Here is a 20,189-nt window from a genome sequence, read left to right as displayed (position 1 = left end):
AGTGATAATTAAAGGAAGTTCTCCCAGTGCTGTCATCTGTCACATGCACCTCTCAGTGCAGTTGTGTATACGCTGCAGACTTTGGCTCATGTGACTCAGCAGGAGCTGCTGGATGTGCAGGGGCTAAGCAGAGACTTTTCTCATTCTCCCCTTCTTGTAGATGAAAGTATAAGCTATCTAAATCAGGAGAGAGAAAAATCACCTTATTCTTGGCCGTGCTGTAACAGCACAACCAGGGCTCTCCCACTTAGGTGTGGGCCAGAGACACAGCGAGGGCTGCCCCGAGTCCTGGACGGTTTTGAATGTAGCAGACACAGAGCAGGGAGGCACCTCTTGCCAAACCAAACCCCAGCATCGAGCAACTTTTCACCCTTTCTTACTTCCAGGAATCTCGACTCTCAAGAAAGGAGTGAAAATGGAAGAAGATGAATCACAGAATCGCAGAATCATCTCGGTTGGAAAGGACCTTGAAGATCATCTAGTCCAACCGTTAATCCAGCACTGACAGATCCCAACTACACCAGATCCCTCAGCGCTGGGTCAACCTGACTCTTAAACACCTCCAGGGATGGGGACTCCCCCCCTGCCCTGGGCAGCCCATTCCAATGCCCAACAACCCCTTCTGCAAAGAAATACTTCCTAATATCCAGTCTAAACCTTCCCTGGTGCAGCTTGAGGCCATTCCCTCTTGTCCTATCACTCATTACTTGGTTAAAGAGACTCATCCCCCCTCTCTGCACCCTCCTTTCAGGGAGTTGTAGAGGGCCATGAGGTCTCCCCTCAGCCTCCTCTTCTCCAGACTAAACCCCCCCAGTTCCCTCAGCCGCTCCCCATCAGACCTGTGCTCCAGACCCTGCACCAGCTCCGTTGCCCTTCTCTGGACACGCTCGAGTCATTCAATGGCCTTTTTGGAGTGAGGGGCAAGAAGAGAAATTAAGAGAAAGTTCCTTTTTGCTTGGGCTGAGCCTGCAGCTTTTCATCACAGCTGGCAGGAGTTTTGCACCCAGGTAGATGTGTTTATCTAACGCTGCAATCCTTTCTGAGAGTGGCGCAAAGCTTTGGCAGGAGAAAGCGATGGTTTGTGCAAGTTCTGCGAGACTTAATTGCGTCACCCTGGGAACCAGAAACTTTTTCATTCAGGGCTGTCTCTGAGTACTCAAGGGGGAGAGCCCCCGGCCCCTCTTTACTCTGGGTGGAAAGCAGGAGCTGCCGTCTCTGTTTCAGGAAGGGAGAAGCTTCGTCTCGGTTCATGGTGAAGGATGGGGTAGAGCCTGGGGAATTAGTGCCTTCGTTAAAACTTTTAATGCCTAAGGAGGCAGACCACAGGTTTGCCTCAGACCCTGTCAGTGGTAGTATTGGTCTGTTGGAGGGAATATAAGAAGGAACACAAGCAGGAAATAATCCTGCCCCATCTTCTGGTGGTCAGTGACTTAATACTTCCTTAGCTGGAGGTCCTGGACCATCACGTTTAACCAGTCAGAACAAACCAATCCTGCATACGTTTATCTCAAGCTTTTAAAGGTTTATTTTCTTAGGTCATATCCTATGGTAGTGAGGTCCAGTTTAATTAGGTGCTGGGTGAAAAAGTACCTCCTTTTGCCCATCTACTGCCTGGTGGCTGCATTGGGTGCCCTCCAGCTGGGCCACTTCTGGAGTGGGAAATCATGTGTAGCTGTTCCCTGCTCCCGTCCTCCAGGCCCCTTCGCTGCATCTCCCTGCAACCTCCCCGTCCCACCCCAGTCGTTCCCAGTGCTCATCCCTGTGCCTTGTCTAGTTTCCCATCTCTATTCAAAGAAGCACGTCCCATCCCAGATGCTTTGAAACCTCTGTCTGCCTACAGAAATAAAGGGAGACGAATATTTAACACAGTCTCTCTGTGTGTATTATTTTGAAAACAGAAATTGGTGTGAGTGCCTCCTAGGCAGACAAGAGGGATTCTTATAACAAGGACATGGTGACGCTTAGAAGCACCACTAGAAAAACCTCTTGGAAGAGCTTGTCACCTGAAATAGCAAAGCCTGAGAAGGGCACAGAAACACCGTCAGCAGCCACAGAGCAGATCCAGCAGGGGTGGAGCAGGGGCCGTGTCCCACTCTCTTCATTCTCAGTTTGGCGCCTGGGCTCTGAGACCACAAGGAAAAATGTCTCCATCCTGCTGCAGCCACCGCCTGGCACAAACCTCCCTCTTATTTCTGAGAGCAGATGAGATCTGCTCATAGCAGAGAGTGTCCCTTGTGATTCAAACTCAAGCCCTGCAGATAACAACCGGTGCTTGTGTCCTCCTGCGAGCTACTTACCAGCCTCTGTCTGAGTGCCCGTGCCCAGGCAGTGGTCTGAGCACAGCTGCCAGCACAATAAAACGTGTTCACATCAAGACCACCCCACTATCCTGCAGATCCTGTTCTTGGTGGCCTTAACGCAGAGCTGGAGGCACCCCTGAAGACGGCTCCTGCTCTGTGGTCTGCTCCGCAGGAAGCTTCTGATGCCATTTGATGGGTTTTGCCAGCGCTGATCTGTTGGTGGCCCCAGGGACACTGCTGGCAGTCACCAAACATGGACAACTGAGGGGTCAAACTCTGGGGAGAAGCTGGTTGGGAACGCACCTTCCATTGAACATCCATCCCTTCCCACAGAATCACAGAATCGTCTAGGTTGGAAAAGACCTTGAAGCTCCTCTAGTCCAACCATTGACCTAACACTGACAGTTCCCAACTACACCAGATCCCTCAGCGCTAAGTCAACCTTACTCTTAAACACCTCCAGGGATGGGGACTCCACCACCTCCCTGGGCAGCCCATTCCAACGCCCAACAACCCCTTCTGGAAAGAAATACTTCCTAATATCCAGTCTAAACCTTCCCTGGTGCAACCTGAGGCCATTCCCTCTTGTCTTATCGTTCATTACCTGGCTCAAGAGACTCATCCCCCCTCTCTGCACCCTCCTTTCAGGGAGTTGGAGAGGGCCAGGAGGTCTCCCCTCAGCCTCCTCTTCTCCAGACTAAACCCCCCCAGTTCCCTCAGCCGCTCCCCATCAGACCTGTGCTCCAGACCCTGCACCAGCTCCGTTGCCCTTCTCTGGACACGCTCGAGTCATTCAATGGCCTTTTTGGAGTGAGGGGCCCAAAACTGAACCCAGACATCGAGGGGCGGCCTCACCAGTGCTGAGCACAGGGGTCAGATCCCTTCCCTGTCCCTGCTGGCCACACTATTTCTGATGCAAGCCAGGATACCATTGGCCTTCTTGGCCACCTGGGCACACTGCTGGCTCCTGTTCATCCGGCTATCAATCAGCACCCCCAGGTCCCTCTCTGGCTGGCACTTCCCACGCCGGCATAGACATCTTTATTCATTTAATAACTCCCCATTTCTTGACTGTTGTTCACTTTTTTAATTTCCAGCTTTCCCTGGGAACACAGAGGGACTAAAAACTGTCTCTAAATAATAAAACCAACTAGTCCTGAGAGTTTAAGAGTCTGCAGGCAACTCAGAGGTGAATCTGAAGGGCCCAAAATAGCCCCAGGTTGGTGCAATTCTCTTGACTTCCTGCTTGCATCAGGGCTGAGTTTGGCTCCAAAATAGCTCTGAGGTGTAAAATCGTCCCTGCCTGCCTCCGGCCTGACCTGACCACCCTGTCCCATCTCCGAAGGCACGCGAGGCGTGCGAGGGGCCAACACCGTGCCGTCGTGCGGCCGCAGCTGGGGCATGCGAGGCTGCAGCGTGTGCCCGGCACGGGGCGAAGGAGGGAGCCCGCGGGGCTCTCCCGTGCTTCGGTGCCGGTGCAGAGCGGTTTCCCAAGCTCAGCTGCACCCCAAGCAGCACCCACCTGCGAGGGTTTCTGCCCACACCCTTTGCAGGGAAGGTGAGAGGGTTGCACAACAGTCAGTGATGGAGGAGGAGGCTGTTCTGGGAACGCAGCCTCCAGGCTAGGTCCTTGCCGATCTCCCCAGTGCAGCCCTGTCAAGACTGGGAAACTGGAATGGGAACTGGGGAGCGATCCCACCCACAGCACGCCTCTCCCGGTGGCACCCATGGGACTATTTCCCAAAGAGCGGAGTTTCCCAAATCCTATTTTCATGCCCTGAAATCTCACCGCAGCCTGTGAGCAGAGCACAGCGGCCCCCTCATGCTCTGGCATCGCGGAGGTGATGAGAAGGAACTCCAGTTCATCCAGGGATGCTCTAATTGTGATGTTACTCCTGCAAATAACCAGAATATTAGCACAAACTTTGCAAATTATGGGCAAGTGCAGGTCTGACTGAGCAGCGGTGTGATAACAAACTGAGAAATCCTGATTTTTCCTGCCTGTTTGCAGAAATTCTCCAAAATAGGTGGAGGCGCGGGATTTTTAAGCCTGTAAGCAGGAACTTTTGCAGCATCAGAGCTGGGAGGTAGCGAGGTGTGTAAGCCCAGACCGGAGAAGGGTAAGACCTCAGGGTTCACCCATCGATGCCCACGCTGCATGGAAAGGTCATGAGCTGGCTGAGACCTGAGGCAGTTGAAGCATAATCTGGGTGGCAGGAAAATGATGCAGAGATGCCATGAGTCTTGGTGATATTCTGAAGGAGGAGGCAGATATTGTTTCAACTGTGTATATTTGAGATACGAAGCAAAGAGGGGTGGCATTTGAGAACCCTGCACACAAAGTTTGTGCCTGTTTGCTTCACGTGTTGTCCTTCTGGACTGAAGTGTCCGCTGCAGCTCTTGGGGGGGATGCGGGGTGTTTCATGGGGTTCCCTGGAGGTGTCCATCCCAGCAGACCCAGCATTGCTTAACCCTAACATCAGGGGTGCATCCTGGGGCCTGAGGCACCTGAAGTCCGTTTCCCACCTGTCACATGCTTTTTGTAAGTTCCTTGGGACAGATTTTCTCTGTGGTAGTTCCTTGGGACAGGTTTTCTCTGTGGTCTCTCTGGGTGTTGGCTCCTGCACAGGGGATCCAAAATCCTGCGGTAGTGCAAAGCAGTAACAGCCGTGATGGTAGTTCCTGGCGCTGTTACTGCTTGGTCCAGCTGAGCTGGGAGACACTGCAGAGCTGGTAAAAACAGTCATTATCCACCATCCTCCTTCTTTTTTTATCAAATATTGCAAAGAGCCTGGGGGGTGCTGGGGCAGCTTGGAGGTGGTAACTGCTCGTGGGGGTGAGGTGGGGACAGTGCCCGCCTGGCCAAAGGCAGCCCCATCTCCCCAGATCCCACCCCAGGTACATCCCCTCTGCCCTGGGGCTGCAGCTGGACCCACCCCCACCCCGTGTTTCCAAGGCACTGACTGCGATGGAAATGATGCTGAGTGTATTTACTGGGAGAAGCTGGTCCAAAGGGCACTGGGTCTCTGCAGGGTGATGGTGGATAAATACCTTCCCCGCTACACAGCTCAGCTTCCCTGTCGGAAAGTTCAAATAGCGATCTGCGAGGTGCCTCCAGATCTGCTCTCAGATAGGAGCTGAGTGTTGTTATATGGTTACGCTGCATAAAAATGCCAGTATCCGCAGCTAATTACTGCAGGGCAAAGATAACTACTGCAGAGCAGAGAGAACAAGCCACCCTGGGCTGAGGAGCCCCTGGACTGGCATAATGAGCCCCATATTCAGAGAGTCCGAAGGAACCTGCCTGCCCCTTGGGTGTTTCAAACCAGGTACAGACTGGCATGAGGGACAGGACACGACGGGCAAATTCCAGGGAGAATGGTTGGAGTTTTTTTTTTCGATTCCTGGCTGGCTGATAAAATATTAAGGTGCAAACTACACGGCTTGCGAGGCCCTTGCTGTGCAGAAAGCTCAAAGGAGACAGGCTGATATCCCCGACGCACTGTTAAGAGAATCACCAATAAAGCAAAAACACTGCAAATATGAGAGAATCATGACTTTATCTTACACTGGGGAAATACTGTGCGTAAACTGGAGTGCCAGCCCCATACCTCTCTCTTTGCTTGGGTACTAATCCTGGCTCTCTCTCTGGTACTAATCCTGCACCCTCTCAGAAAGGCAGAGGTGAACGCAGACACATCTCTTTCTGGAAGTGGTTCCTTTTCCCTGCTGCCTCTCGTGAGCCCCCAGACAATAACTCCTGTTTCTGGCACTTCTACCAGGTGCCTGGAGGGAGGCTGTGCCATCCAAACCCTTTGGGCGCCTCTGTCTTGCCCCAAAATATGAAATATGAAATGCTGCCTGGCGGTCGTGCATCCCCTGGACAAGGGTTGCGGAGCCCAGGCGGGAGGCGCCAGCTCTGGCTTTACCCCAGGTCAGCACCACTTTGCCCGGCGGCACCTCGCGGACTCCAGCCACGCTCAAGCTCTTCTTCTGCAGAGGTGTTTGCTCCTGCCCCCGCTTCCCCCGCTCCGGATCCTCCCCAGGACCCGTCAGGGCCGGGCTCCAGGCTCCAAGGGGCCCTGACCGGGCCGCCGGGGCCCCGCTCCCCGCATGGCCGGGGGGATGCTTCCCTCTGCCGGCACCGGGGCCACTCTGCAGCGGGGACAGCCGCCGGGGCTCGGGAAGCGGGGAGACGGGAGGTCCCCGGGAGCCCAGCACACCAGGCCCTGCAGGTTTTAGATCCCCGATTTCCACCAGCGAAACAAACAAGCCAAATTCATGGGAATTTCTTCTAAAGGCTACCGAGGGCTGTGTTGACCTTATTTGCCTGGTGTTTGGGGGGTTGTTGGGGTGCGTGTGGGCACTGGGGTTTTTTTGGTCTCCCAGGTTGATGCCTTATTGGCTTGTAAATCTTCAGTGAAATTGCCTGATCACATCTTCCAGCTACGGGAGCCCACCAGACATCCAGTTGAGAAGTGGTGGCTGCCCCCTCCTTGGAAATGTTCAAGGCCAGGTTGGACGGGACTTTGGGCAACCTGGGCTAGTGGAAGGTGTCCCTGCCCCTGGCAGGGGGGTTGGTACTAGATGATCTTTAAGATCCCTTCCAACGCAAACCAGGCTATGATTCTATGATCCCCAAACCTCCCCGAAGGTCTCTGGAGCAAGTCACCTTGGTGGAACAGCTCAGCCGTGCAGGGACCAGCTCTGGCCGGGGGCTTGCGCAGCTCCTGGCTCCCGCCAGAGAAGCTGCTGCAGCTGATTTGGTGACCCCCATCGCAGTCCTGCAGCCGGATCCCAGTATATCCCAGCAGGATCTACAGCCACCAGGACATCCGGGTCAATCTTGGCACTGTTTTGAGGACAAGAAAGTTCAGCCTGGTGAGAAGGTCCTTGCGGCACAGACAGCAGTAATGGCCCGTTTATGCAGGATTCACTTTCAGAAGGCACTGGGCTAGGAATGAAGTAGTTAAAGCAGTGCAAAACACAAGCAGATAATATTGTGTTGTATAATAGACAGATAATATATTATTCCGAGCATCTGTGCTCCAGCTTGCGTGAAAAGCTCCAGACCTGAATTTCAATCCATGTCAGCATTTACAGTCCAGCCTTCCAGTCGCTGTCACTTGCACAGTAAATTACCAGCTTCACGTTAATCTGCCCAAACATAGAAAATCTAGATCAGTTTAAATGCATCTACCAGACATCAAATACCAGACGCAGCTTTAAAATCAATTCGGTTATATCAGAGCAGGGTTTTGTATTTTAAGACAAACATAAAGCTCAGCTCTCGGGGGAGTGCAGCCCACAGGAGGGGAGATAAAGCCACCCTGGGACGGGCGGGGATGGGGGGGGAGCATTGTTTTCTACAAAGAACAGGAAACGAGCCTCAAAGAGTACATGAAAGAGACCTTAAAACAAATGCAGATCAGCAAGGGGGGACCTCTCCGCTCATCTCCCAGCTGCTCTGCCCAGGGGCAGCCTGCTGAAGCTGCTGCTGTAGCCAGTGGGGGGCTCGGAGGGGGAGATCCGGGGACCCCTCGGGTGCCGGGACCTGCTCTTCCCTCCCGGATAGGTCTCGGTGAAGTCAAAAGGGTCAGACGAGCCTGGGTTCACCCTGCAAAGGAGGGACGCCGTTACGGTTGGACTCAAGGATCTTAAAGGTCTTTCTTTTCCAACCTCAATGATTCTCTGATTCTCTGACCCGCTTGCTGCTTCAGCCTTGGGATTGTGTTTGACCCAGACAGGGCAGTAAGAGGATGCTCTGAGCCTCGCAGAAGGCCCGTCCCTGCCATCGCTGCTCTCCTGGCTCCTTTAGAGCCCCCGCCACGCGTCTTGTCCTCCACAGCATCTGCCCACCTCCTCGCAGCCCCAGTGCTGGGCATTTCAGGGGGAGCTCCTTCGGGGCACACCGAGAAGAGGGGTGACTGGTGCGGTGCCCCGCGGGCTGCTTGCCCCACGGCAGAGCACCGGGAGCTCTCTGGCATGAAGCTGGGCTGGAGAAACTGAGCGGTGGTCAGTGAGGGAGCAGGGGGGATCAGAGAGATGCAAAAAATGCACCGATGTTAAAGGCAGTTTTTCTTCATGGACATGTCCCTTATCTACTCTTAAAAAACCCCCTGGGTTTGGCCCCTTTGGAGCTTAAACCCCTCTGCTGAATGTTGCTGTTTCATTTTGCTACTCCTAATAAAATAAGGCTCATGTTAGAGCCAACTGGCAAAAATTAACTGCAATGTACCAGAAAGTCATTTCCTCCCATACAAGGCAAGCCAGTGGCCTGCTGCCAAAGGGGACAATGAGGGACTATGAGGCTGGTCCTGCGAGCCCTCGTGTTCCTGTTTACTTGGAGGCTTGGTCGTTGATCAGAGAGATTTCTCTGGGTATTTTTTAAGATAATTTTTAATGAAGTCATTGCCAGCAGTGCCCACATCCTGCAGGAATCCTCCTGCGTGGGGTCCCTGGGAATGGTGGCACGGTGTCGTGGTGGGGGACCTTCCCCAGCCCTGTGCAGCGAGTCCCACCAGCTCCATTGCACCTTTTAAACACAGCTGGGCCTGGCAGCCCCACCTGGGCCAGGCGGTCCCGCAGCCATGAACCTCCCGGGCTGCCGGGCTAACCCTCGCCTTGCCCGGCTCATGATGGTGGAATTCCCAGCTCGCTGTGTTTGCAGCCGGAGTGAAGCCCTGGCCAGGGCGAGCCACAGGCCTCTGTGGGCTGCCCATCAGATGAGAGAAAGGAAAAACATCATCGTAACCCTCCCAGTGACGAGGGAGTTCCCACTGTTATCTCGTCCTTCCGTTAGCAGAAAGTCTGACCAACACCCCAGCTTTATCTGCCTCCCCGGCCATGGCACTGCTGGCAGGCGTAGCCTCAGCAGCGGCTGAAAGAGGAGGCCTGGGGATGGGAACGTGGTGTCTGGGGATGGGAATATGGCTCCTGGGGATGGGAACGTGGAGCTTGAGGACAGGAGTGTGGCGCTGGAGATGGGAACATGGTGTCTGGGGATGGGAATATGGCTCCTGGGGATGGGAACGTGGAGCTTGAGGACAGGAATGTGGCGCTGGAGATGGGAGCGTGGTGTCTGGGAATGGGAATATGGCTCCTGGGGATGGGAACGTGGTGTCTGGGGATGGGAACATGGTGCTGGAGGAGGGAAAATGGTGGTTGGAGGTGGTAGTGTGGTGCGTGGGGATGGGAATGTGGTGGTTGGGGATGAGAACATGGTACTGGAGAAGGGAATATGGTGCTGGAGAAGGGAAAATGTTGCCTGGGAATGGTAGTGTGGAGCCTGGGGATGGGAACATGGTGGCCAGGGATGGGAACGTGGAACCTGGGGCTGGGAATGTGGTGGTTGAGGATGGGAACGTGGTGGTCAGGGATGAGAACATGGCGCTGGAGAAGGGAACATGGAGCCTGGGGATGGTAGTGTGGACCCTGGGGATGGGAACATGGAGCCTGGGGATGGGAATGTGGTGGTTGGGGATGGGAATGGGGAGCCTGGGGATGGGAACATGGTGGCTGGGGATGGGAACGTGGAACCTGGGGATGGGAACGTGGTGCCTGGGGATGGGAATGTGATGGTTGGGGATGAGAACATGGTGCTGGAGAAGAGAACGTGGAGCCTGGGGATGGGAACATGGAGCCTGGGGATGGGGACGTGGTGGTCGGGGATGAGAACATGGCGCTGGAGAAGGGAACATGGAGCCTGGGGATGGGGACGTGGAGCCGGGGGATGGGAGCGCGGTGGTCGGGGATGAGAACATGGCGCTGCAGACGGCAACATGGCGCCCGGGGCTGGGGCCGCGGCACCGGGTCGGGGGCGGGGGGGGTGGGGGGGGGGACGACGCCCCAGCGCGGCGGGGCGGGGCGGGCCGGCAGGGGGCGCTGCCGGGAGGGCGGGGGCGGCCGGCAGGGGGCGCGGCGCGCGCCGCCTTTGTTGCCGTTGGCGCCTTCCTCTGCCGGGCGGCGGCGGCGGCGCGCGCGGGCTCGGGCGGGAGGCGGCGGGAGCGGGGCGGGGCGGCGGGAGCGGGAGCGGCGCGGGGAGCTCGGGGCGGCGCGGGGAGCTGGGCTCGGGGCGGCGGCGGGAGGATGGAGATGAAGAAGCGGTTGACGCTGGAGCTGCGTAATAAGAAGCCGGGCGAGGTACCCGCGGCCATAGAGCGCGTGGCGGAGGCGGGAGGAGGGGGGGAGGATGGGGACCGGGCCGGCACGTGCTGCGGCGGGGACCGAGGAGGGGTTGGGGCGGCCCGCGGGGGTCCCGCACGGCGGGGAGGGGGGGGTCTCTGAGGGGGGCGGCCGTTGGGGGGTGCGGAGAGCGGCGGTGAGGAGCTTTGCCCCCCCCCCCCCCCCCCCCCCCGGCATGGCGGCGCGCACGTGCGCGGCGGGGCCCGGCCCGGCCCGGGGCGGCGGCCGGTCCCGGCCCGTCCCGCCCCGCAGCGGGGGGCGGTGGGTGGCGGGGTGAGGAGGGGGTGGGCGGCCGGGCCGGGCCGGGCCGGCTCCTGCCGCGCCGGAACCGCCGAGCGAGGCCGGGGCGGCCCCGCGCAGCCATGGCGGCTCGGCCATGTTAGCGGCCGCCCGGGCCTGCCCCGGCCCGCCCCGCCGGGGCCCGGACTCCCCGCGGGGCCTGCTCCGCCCGGGGGAGGCGGACCGGGCCGGGGGCTCCCCCCCGCCTCCCGGAGCTCTGGGGGCCGCGCTGTCAGAGCCGCCTCCGCGCCGGGCGGGCACGGGGTGTCCCGGCGGGCAGCGGCGGTGCGAGGCCCGAGCAGGGCCTGCCCCGGAGGCCCGGGGCGGGGAGGAGCGGGGTACCGGGGCGCGGGCCCGGAGAGCGGAGCTGCGCTTCCCCCTCGCTTGGGGAAGGGGTTGAGGTGGCGGCCGAGCCGCTCTCGCCGCCCGGGCCCCGCGGCCGCCTCGCCTCCGCTCGCCGCCGCCCGCTCCCCTCAGCCGTGGGGCCAGGCCCGGGGCTTCGCAGCCGCTCGAAGCGTTTCGCTTCATCCTTCAGGGCCTGCGCCCCGGGAGCGGCTCGGCCTCGGAAAAGCGGCCGCCCCTTATCTGGGCCGGGCCGGCGGCCCCGCTCGCCGCCTCGCAGGAGATGGCTGGTGGCTGTCACCCGGCCTGTGGGGGCAGCGGGCGGCCGTGGGCGGCCCGAAGTCAGGCGTGAGGAAAAAGGGTTGGGAGTGGAGCTTTTGGTAGAGATTAAAGCTGCTTTGCGGATAGCAGAGGGATTTGCAGGACGAGAACAATTTGAGGCCGCGAGCTGTGGGTCTTCTCTCGTTCGACACCGGGAATTTGAGGGACTGACAGGCTGCAGAGGCGAGCGGGGCCGGGGCGGGCGTGCCCTGGGACCACAGCCGCTGTGAGCCAGCGTTCCTGCTCGTAGGAGCCGTCCTGGTTGCTTCGTGCTGCTGCAGAGCTTGCTCCGCGATGCGGGACAGGGCTCTGGGCCGGGTTAAAGCTGGTCTCAGCCAGGTTAGTTCATAACCTGGTGACATTCAGGCTCGCCTCTGCGCCCGCACCAGCACAGCAACAGCAGCAGAAGGCTGGCTTGGGCTACCTTTCCACCCACCGTGCTGAGTCTCGGTTCAGTTGGAGGCTTGTCTGGGGTGTTGGGAGCAAAATGAGCTCAGCTACAAAACTCCTGGCTCAGCCTGTTTGCTGCTCAAGCGAGCCCTGACCAGTGATGCCACTTGTGGAGTTTTAAGCATTAATTTGTCTGGAGCTTCTGCTGTGAGGATGGCACGGCAAGCCTGAAACTCAGCTGCCAGCCAGGCAAAGTGGTTTTTAAAATGACTCCCTAATAGTTGGCTGATCTGAGCAAGAGAGGTAGAATGGGAACACTGTGAAGGAGGATTTTGGAGAGCGTCACGAGCCTTCTGGCCAAGGCTAATTTTTGCATCCTGCTGTGAAGAATGTGTGGGGTAAAAGTAAGTTTTGGAAGTGGCCTGTGAGAGCTGGGGCTTGAGCACTGACCTGAGCTTTGGGGGAGAGGGAGATGTTTACCCTCGGGTGTTTATAGGGGGGGAGCAGTTCTGTGCTGGTGCTTCATGGTCCTAAAGCCACAGGGGGGGTTATTTTTGTGCTGAATTACCAGGTAGCGATGGCTTCTGTGTGTGTAGTCTGTGCTGGGCAAAATATTAGATGCCATTAGTGGATCTGCACTATGAGCCTGAGGTTTAGCTCATCTGCTTAGAGACCTGCCTAGGCAGATGTGTCACCTCTGCGTGGAGACAGTCACAGGGAAATGAATCGTCTGGAGGCAGGTTTTCCAGCACCCCAGTGGCGGTGAGGGAGAAAGTTGAAGGGGACAAAACCAGATGACCTTGTTTGGCCCCTTGTTAGTGAAGCCTGAAGCGTGACTGAAAGCTTTTCGATGCCTTGTGCGTGAAACGTTCTGATGCAACCTCATGGTTCGGCTCCTTAGTGCTTCTTAGCAGAGAAGGTGGACCTTGACTGGAGCCACAGGGTGTGGGGTGGTGCAGCAGTCGCATGTTACATGGCTCGTGCTTAAAGGGTGAAGACCCAACCACCGTGAGGGATTCTCACCTTGTGCCCTCGCAAAAGTTACTTGGCTTTAAGATCTTGTGTGTCCCTTGATGCGAGTAAGGGGGACCTTCAGACACACGTGCTGCTTTGAAATGTCCGTCCCTCTGCCTGGTGTCAGCTTGCCAGGCTGGAGGTGAGGCTCAGCCGGGTGGGGTGACAGCTGCTGGGTGTCTCTGTTGGCAGGTGAAGGAGCTGGTTCTTGATAACTGCCGTTCGGACGATGGGAAGATCGTTGGTCTCTCTTCAGATTTCGAGAACCTGGAGTTCCTCAGCATGATCAACATCAACTTGTTGTCCGTCTCCAATCTCCCCAAACTCAGTAAACTCCGGAAGGTGAGTCAGACCTGTGCTCCCATCTGCAGCAGTCCTTGCTCTGAGACTGCTGCTGCCCTGTCCCTGGTGACAGCTGTTTTTCCTGTATTTGCCAGAAAAAGGCCATTTGATTTTGCTTTTTCCTCTGTAGCCTACAACCTGAGCAAGTGAGAGATTTTTTTTTTGTTTTTTAGTATGCAACAGAATGCTTTTGAGCTCATGGTGTGTTTAGGGTCCTTTCTCTCTTGCCGTTGTGCTACTGTCAGAAGCTTCAGTAACATCATAAATATTTTGGGTTTTAGAGCATGTGCCCGTGTCCTGCAGTACAGAGGTGGCTGGGAGTGCTGTGTTACCACAGGAAAGGGCTTCCAAGTGAAAACTTGAACTGCTGCTCTATCACGTGGTCTGATGAACAGGGCCTGGAACTTGGGTGCTCATTGTAATCCGGTTCTCAGGGCAATTTTATTCCTGTGTCACAAGCTGAGACACTTTGTGACTATGTGATATTCCCTCCTGGCAGCTGGAGCTGAGTGATAACAGGATTTCTGGTGGCCTTGAAGTTCTAGCAGAGAGAACTCCTAACCTGACACACTTGAATCTAAGCGGCAACAAGATCAAAGACATCAACACCCTGGAGCCCTTGGTGAGTGGAAGGCTGTGCTGGAATCTAAGGGATGAGGTTGTTTCCTTTGGGGAGCGTGTCTGTGCAGCAGAAGTCCAACGTCTTGGTAACTGTTCCAACAGCACTTCGTGGTTCTGATGGGAACAGATGAGTGGGTCCAATTTGAGGCTGGGCTAATAGTTAATGGCTCCTCTGTATGGAAAACCAGCAGCCAGTTGCTAAAAGAAGCATGAAATTGGGCTGGATGAGTAAAACTGTGGATGCAGTGCTCAGTGTCCATCTGAGAAAGGACCGTTAATGGGTCGGATGCAGTTTGAGGTAGGTGGCACCTGGGGTGTCATGGAGATGAGTTGCTGGGACACCAGTGAGGGTGTCTGCATCAGTCCCGAGGTGCTGTTGTGCTGGGCTGGGACCCTCTCACCCGGGGTGCTGTCACAGCACGCCTTGCAGCGCGTTCCCTTGCATCTGAACCGCCCCAGAGGCGGCTCTTGCCTTGTGATCCTGACTCTGTAGCTGAAAGGTCTGAACTAGGGCATTTGCCTCGTCAGCTGTTGCCTTTGGTCCCTCCGTCCCCTCTGGGAAGAGCTTGGATCTGTTTTGCTCCTCCTTGGCTTGACCTGGTGTGCGGTGCGACGGCCTGAGCGGGGCAGCTGCTGTGGCTGCGCCGGAAGGCGCTTGGGCGCAGTCTGCAGGTCTCCCTGAATCGTGCTTTTGGGTATTTTGCCTGATGTTTTGGGCAGGATGAGTCCGGCTCAGTGATTCCTCCTGCTGAGGCAGCTGGACTTTCTGTGCTTTGTTGCCCACCTCATTCAGAAGGGAGTAAGATTTGCAAATGGTTTCACAGGGAGCTGGCTCCAAGGAGGGGAAACTAGGACAGAGGAGCTGAAAAGAAATCTTTGCAAGAGCAATAACTTCTCTCCATCTGAGGAGCAGCACATGGTGCAAATAGTGCATGCAGAGACACTTCTGTACTAGGTCTGGGTAGCAAACCAGCTGTCCTCTGATGGCTGCCTGATCTTCAAATAACCCAACAAATTGATCTTTGCAGAAAAAGTTGCCAAACCTCCATAGTCTGGACCTCTTCAACTGTGAGGTGACGATGCTCATCAACTACCGGGAGAGCGTGTTCACCCTTCTGCCCCAGCTCACCTACCTGGATGGATTTGATGCTGATGACCAGGAAGCCCCTGACTCAGACCCTGAAGCAGATGGGGATGGACTGGAAGATGAGTATGAGAACGGGGAAGGTGAGGATTTTCTCCTCTTGGTTTTCTCACCGGAGAACAGCCCCTTTTCCCCTTCTGCGTGTTGCTAATTAAATGCTGATTGTAACTTGCCACTAGAGCAGGGGCTGGCTGGGTAACCCCGCTCCCTCCTGTGGCAGCCTGTGTAAGGAGTGAGACCTGCCGCAGGCTGACGGGGCTTGTTGCTGGCGCTCCCTGTGTGTGCTTGTTCTCTGGTTTCCTGCCCATGGCTCGCGTAGCGTGGGTTGGAGGTGCGACTCTTTGGGAACCGTAACACTTACCTCCCTCTCCTTTTGGTAGAAGGTGAGGAAGAGGACGATGATGAGGAGGAAGATGATTTGGATGAAGAAGTCATTGACGATGAAGAAGATGAAGATGACGATCTGGAAGGTGAAGAAGAGGAGGATGGAGTAGATGATGAGGTGAGGCTTTTTGTCATCGCTACAAATCTGCAGCACCATGTTGCTATGGTTGGTGGCACGTTTGTCCCTTAATCTGGTGACATCTGGCCGGGTGTCACAGATGCCTCTTGGTGGGCAGATCCGAGGAGTGCCGCCACGCACCCTGCCTTTTCCCGTACCCCTTTTGACTTGGGGTCTGCAGTTTGCCAGTTCAGACTTGTTTATTGCTTGGCCTGGGACTTCCGTGGCTTCAAGCCAGACAGTCCCCTTCATAGGGATGCAAGAAGCTGTTTCGGAACCGGCAGCTTCTCCCTGCTCGGCTGGTACCTGTCACCTGAGGTGAGAGCAGGGCGGGAGCAGAGGTGAAGGAAGATGTTGCTGTGGAGTTACACCTCGCTCATGGGATTGTGGTTCTTGCAATAAAGCATCTTGTTTTGACTCCAGGAGGAAGATGAGGAGGAAGATGGTGAGGATGATGAAGAAGATGAAGCTGATGATGGTGAGTTGAATCCTAACAAACTTGCCTCAACGGTCTCACACATTTGCTGGTTTTGTGGAGCTTCCCAAGCTTCAGGGCAGCGCTGTTGTTGCCTGCAGCTTTTCCCTGATAGAAAGTGCCACGTTTCTGCTTACGGGCACCGCTGAAGCTGTTGCTAATGCCTAAGCTGACTGTCGAGCAGTGGTTACAACCAAAGGGGCACACAGTGCTGATGGGGAAACAGGTTTCAGTGCCTCCTAATGCCAACCAAGCTGGGTGAGCCTGCCAAATATTAGAGACAAATTGCCTGGAAGACCAGTTATAAGTAGCCTGAACTGGTTGTCCGTGCAGGAGCCGGGCTTCTGTCACAGCAGCTGGTGTAAGCAGCGTGTGTGCGAGGAAATGCTCCTGCAGACACGTTCCTTTCTCCTTGGGTGCAGAGAGGGGGATAGATCTGAGCTTCCTCTCGCTGTAACTCCTCTGGTTATAACAAACTATGAACACCTGAATGAATGTTGATAGAACAGTGGCTGCTGTGACTTCAAATGATCTTGTATGAGCTTGGTCAGAAGTGATTGAACTCTGCAGATGCTCCGTTTTTGGGGGTGCTCAACAGAAAAAGCCCATTTTCAAGTGGCTGTTGAAATGTGGGATGCTTGGAGGGCACAGAAAATAGTTAAGTCTTGTGCTAGTCCAGGCTTTTCTGGGTGCCGTGAGAAACTGGGCAGGGTGGATCTCCGCTCCGTAATGGTGCCAGTCTAGTCTGTGCTTGTTCACCAGCAAGCTGCGGCTGACGCGGCTCGAAGCCGCCGTTCAAATGCTGTTCCGCAAGGCTGAGCAGAGCTTCATGCTTCACCTCTTTTTGCAGACCTTCCGCGAGGGGAAAAGAGAAAACGAAATCTAGAGGATGAAGGAGAGGAAGATCCAGAAGACGAAGAGGACGATGAGGATGACTGATCCCAGCGAGCCAATCAGTTTTACAGACTATGACTGTGCTTGTCTTAACCTCCCCGTTGTGTCTATGTGAGACTGTAAATCCCCGTCTCCCACTCCTCCCCCCTTTGTATGGCTGCAGCGTCCACAATATATTTTTTTAAGATGTAGAATACTGTAGGCATTCAGGGGAATCTTCCATACAAGGCTCACTTTCTCACAAGTATCTCATGACCAAAGGCTTTCTCCGTTCTGTGGTTTGTGCAGCAGTTTGCAAAAAAAAAAAAAAAAAAAAAAAAAGAAAAGAAAAAAAAAAAAAAAAGAAAAAATTTCCTCCTAGGGTATCTTTTGTGTCTGAAATCAGCCTTGCCACACTGGACCCAGAGCTCCAGCTCGCCACCCTGCCTGCCAGCCAAGAAGGCGTGTTTGCTCTGCGCATGCCCTCAGACCAGCTTTCTGAAGACGCTTGAGCCATCCTGAGCAGTGGGTGCAAATCTGGTTCATCTAAATGGACTCGAAGCGAACGGTCGCTGAGGTCTCTCTGATCAGAAATCATGGTGATGTGATCTCTGGAGATGCTTGAAGATACTTTAGTGCTGGGGATGTGGGGTGCCTGGGGTCTGGGGGAGGGGGGTTGGCTGCTTGCAAGACCTGGTACCTCTGATGATGCACCTTGCAGTAGCCCTGCACTTGCTTTCCTATTTTTTTTTTTATAAACTGGAGTATTTTTCCTGGTGGCCACCTAATAACTTGGATCTCCAAGTCAGTCTGATTTTTTTTTTTTTTTTTTTTTTTTTTTTTTTTGCGGTTGTTTGCTGTGACGAGGCTTCTTGTCACCCCGCAGCAGCCTCTGCCTTGAGGAAGAGGTAGGAAATAGCAGGTGAAGGGATACTGCACTTCTGTCAAACTCCATTTCGCACTGTACAGAACACGTTCAACCAGTATCACTGTGATGCACCTAACTCGGCGTTCCCCGGAGACCGTGTTAGCCTCTATATTCTCAGGGTCCTTCTGCTCGCCAGTACCGGCTCTGGACAGTTGCCTCGGTGCTAGCCTGGTGTACGCATCCTCTTTTCCTTTTCAGCGTGAAGAGAAGTGCATCGATCAGAGATCCAGCTCGCTCCCCCTCGTCTTTACGCTCCGCGGGAGCACGGACGGTGCCGCGGCCGCGCGTCCCCCCCAGCCCTGCGGTGGCTGGAAGGAGGAAGGGGGGCACCCGAAGGGTGTAACTCTCCGCCGGAGGGTTTCTGACCCCTTGCCTGCCCTCCCCTTGCCCGGTGGTGCCCAGCCAGCGCATTCTGGGGAGAACTGGCCCCGTGGCACCCGAGGGCCGGCGGCTGCTCAGTGCTGGGTGCCGGCGAGCTGCGCTGGGGCGGAGGTCACCGCTGTGTGTCCGTCCCCTCGCCCCCCCCCCCCGCTGTCGAGTCTCCGCACTGGCACTTTGTGGTGGGCCCGGGGGGGTGCTCTGGGCGATCTGTGGGCACCCGGCGCTCGGAGGCGAAGACTCGCGGCGGTTCCTTCAGAGCAGCGGTGTGTGTCGCGGCACAGCCGAGTTTCTGTCGCTTTGTTCTGTTCTTGCTGTCGTCTCTTGCATTGTACAGTAGCTGTAACCATTCGGAGAACTAGTCCTGTAAAATGCAAACTGAGTAACTTATAAATGTTAAAGGAATTTTTAAAAGAAATTTCAGAGCAGCAGTTACTTCTAATTTTTCCCTGCATTTTTAGCAGATTGTATGGATTTTATATTAGCCTAGTAACTGTCAGGTTTTTGATTGGTCAGACTAGTCCCAGAAATAAGAATCTCCAGCCCTTTTGTATCTTTTGTTACAAAATTTGGATAAAACTTTTAATAAAGATTTCAGTTTTTAAAAATCCATTGCAATGAACGTTGTCCTCGCTGCCTCTGCCCTAGGAACACCCCTGCTGCAGCCCAGCCTGCAGGAACACGTGGTGGGAGTTTTGGGGCGGTTTTTCTTGAGTCTCTCCTGGGAGCGGTGACTGTCTGGTGCCCCCAGCACGGCCTGGTTTTGCTCTGAGCCCCCCCCCAGGCTGGGTGGATGTTGGTAAGTGCAGTGGGGGCTGGTGGGGCTGATTTGGGCACATCGGGGCTGCTCGAGGGGTGGGGATGGAGCAGGGGCTCTGGGGTGGGGTGGCACAGACTGCGCGCTCTGCATCTCCCCTCTGGTTGGGGATGGGTCCCACTGCCGGGTTTTAGGGTGGGCACCCATGCTGCCCTGGGGGAGGAAGCTGGGTGTTTGGGCAGCTGCCTTGGGGCTGGAGGGGTCCAAACTGTGCCCAATGCCACGGTGCTCCCCCCTTGTTGAAGGCTGGAGGGGTCCCTCGACTTGCTGGGGCGGTGTGGTCCTGCTCTGGCCCTGTAATGAGTTGCTGCTCCATCAGGTCTCAGCAGCTGGGGGGCTTCAGCTCAGGCTTCTTTCTTCAGCCCATCTGTCCCCCTGCTCTGGGCTGGGGGTGAGGGGGGGTCTGTGCTGGACCAGGGCAGGGGGCAGCCCCAGAGCTGGGAGGCAGAGCAGCGCCGTGGCCGCTCCCAGCCCCTCTCCTCGCCCCCCCCTCGGGGGGCTGCTGCACCCCAGTCCTGCCCATGCTGCTGCCCTGCTTACCCAGCCCTCCTCCTGAGGTGAGGGCCCCCCATTTCACACACAGCCTCGCCGCCCCCTCCCCTCCCAGATGGGTGCCTGCGGGGCTGCCCCGCTGCAGCCAGGAGCCCTCCCGCTCGCTCCCGTGCACGGAGGCAGCGGCGCTGGAGCTGCAGTTGGTCTGTCCGGCCTGGTCTGTCCGTCCAGCTGGGTCTCTGCTTCCCCCGCTTTGTCTCCATCCAGGGGCCGGTGACTCCCCCGGGACGAGGCCGCCCAGCACAGGGGTGCAGACAGGAGGGAACTGCGGCAGCGTGGGATGCTGCTCGCCCGGGTAGCGGGAGGAAGGCACGGCCACCCCAGCCAAGCGGCCCTCAGCCCCCTCCTGACCCCCACCACGGGGCAGAGCTGTGGGTGCTGGGGCTCAGCTCTGTGCCCCCCTGCTTGGTTTATCGGGGGGGGGCCGCAGGCAGGGGAGGTGGGAAGGCGAAGCCCCCCGGCAGGACCTGTGTTCCGGGGTGAATGTGTCTGGAAAAAGGGCAGCTCCAGGGGCAAGAGCCAGGGCTGAGCTGGGGCAGGGTGGGGGGGGAATTCCCCTGGGGTTTGTGGCCCCTCCCGGGGCTGGCGGCAGGTGCCCGATCAGAGGCCGCGTGGGCCCGGGCGTGCGGCAGCACGTCTCTGCTCAAACCAGTTGGGAGCAAACTCTTCACCTCGCTGGGATGGGGCCGGCACCTACGCAGGCAAAGCAGGACCTGGGGGAGCCCCA

At 56.5% G+C, this 20,189-nt stretch overlaps 1 protein-coding gene across 2 annotated transcripts; it reads left to right on the top strand.

Annotated features, from left to right (window-relative positions):
* The first annotated feature begins 10,287 nt into the window (after positions 1-10,287).
* On the top strand, positions 10,288-18,703 carry LOC141935330 (acidic leucine-rich nuclear phosphoprotein 32 family member B). Of its 2 annotated transcripts, none has more exons than XM_074851453.1 (7): positions 10,288-10,442; positions 13,023-13,172; positions 13,672-13,794; positions 14,822-15,020; positions 15,321-15,439; positions 15,863-15,917; positions 16,765-18,703. In XM_074851453.1, exons 1-7 carry the CDS (start codon positions 10,389-10,391, stop codon positions 16,851-16,853), a joined length of 789 nt encoding a protein of 262 aa, XP_074707554.1. In that variant the 5' UTR covers positions 10,288-10,388; the 3' UTR covers positions 16,854-18,703. The 2 variants fall into 2 exon arrangements, with proteins under 2 accessions (XP_074707554.1, XP_074707553.1); XM_074851452.1 differs by having other exon boundaries at positions 15,318-15,439.
* The last annotated feature ends 1,486 nt before the right edge of the window (positions 18,704-20,189 follow it).

Source organism: Strix uralensis, chromosome 27 (genome assembly GCF_047716275.1).
Source record: "Strix uralensis isolate ZFMK-TIS-50842 chromosome 27, bStrUra1, whole genome shotgun sequence".
Classification (NCBI taxonomy): Eukaryota; Metazoa; Chordata; class Aves; order Strigiformes; family Strigidae; genus Strix; species Strix uralensis.
Note: the sequence above shows the minus strand (reverse complement) of the source record. Positions and strands in the feature narration are given on the sequence as shown.

What these genes read in the sequence shown, in the direction of transcription:
- LOC141935330 (XM_074851452.1), top strand. Translation starts at nt 10,389, where the DNA reads ATGGAGATGAAGAAGCGGTTGACGCTGGAGCTGCGTAATAAGAAGCCG. An exon ending in GTAATAAGAAGCCGGGCGAG is followed by an intron (nt 10,443 to 13,022) that starts GTACCCGCGGCC and finishes CTCTGTTGGCAG; the next exon opens with GTGAAGGAGCTGGTTCTTGA. An exon ending in TGAGTATGAGAACGGGGAAG is followed by an intron (nt 15,021 to 15,317) that starts GTGAGGATTTTC and finishes TCCTTTTGGTAG; the next exon opens with AAGGTGAGGAAGAGGACGAT.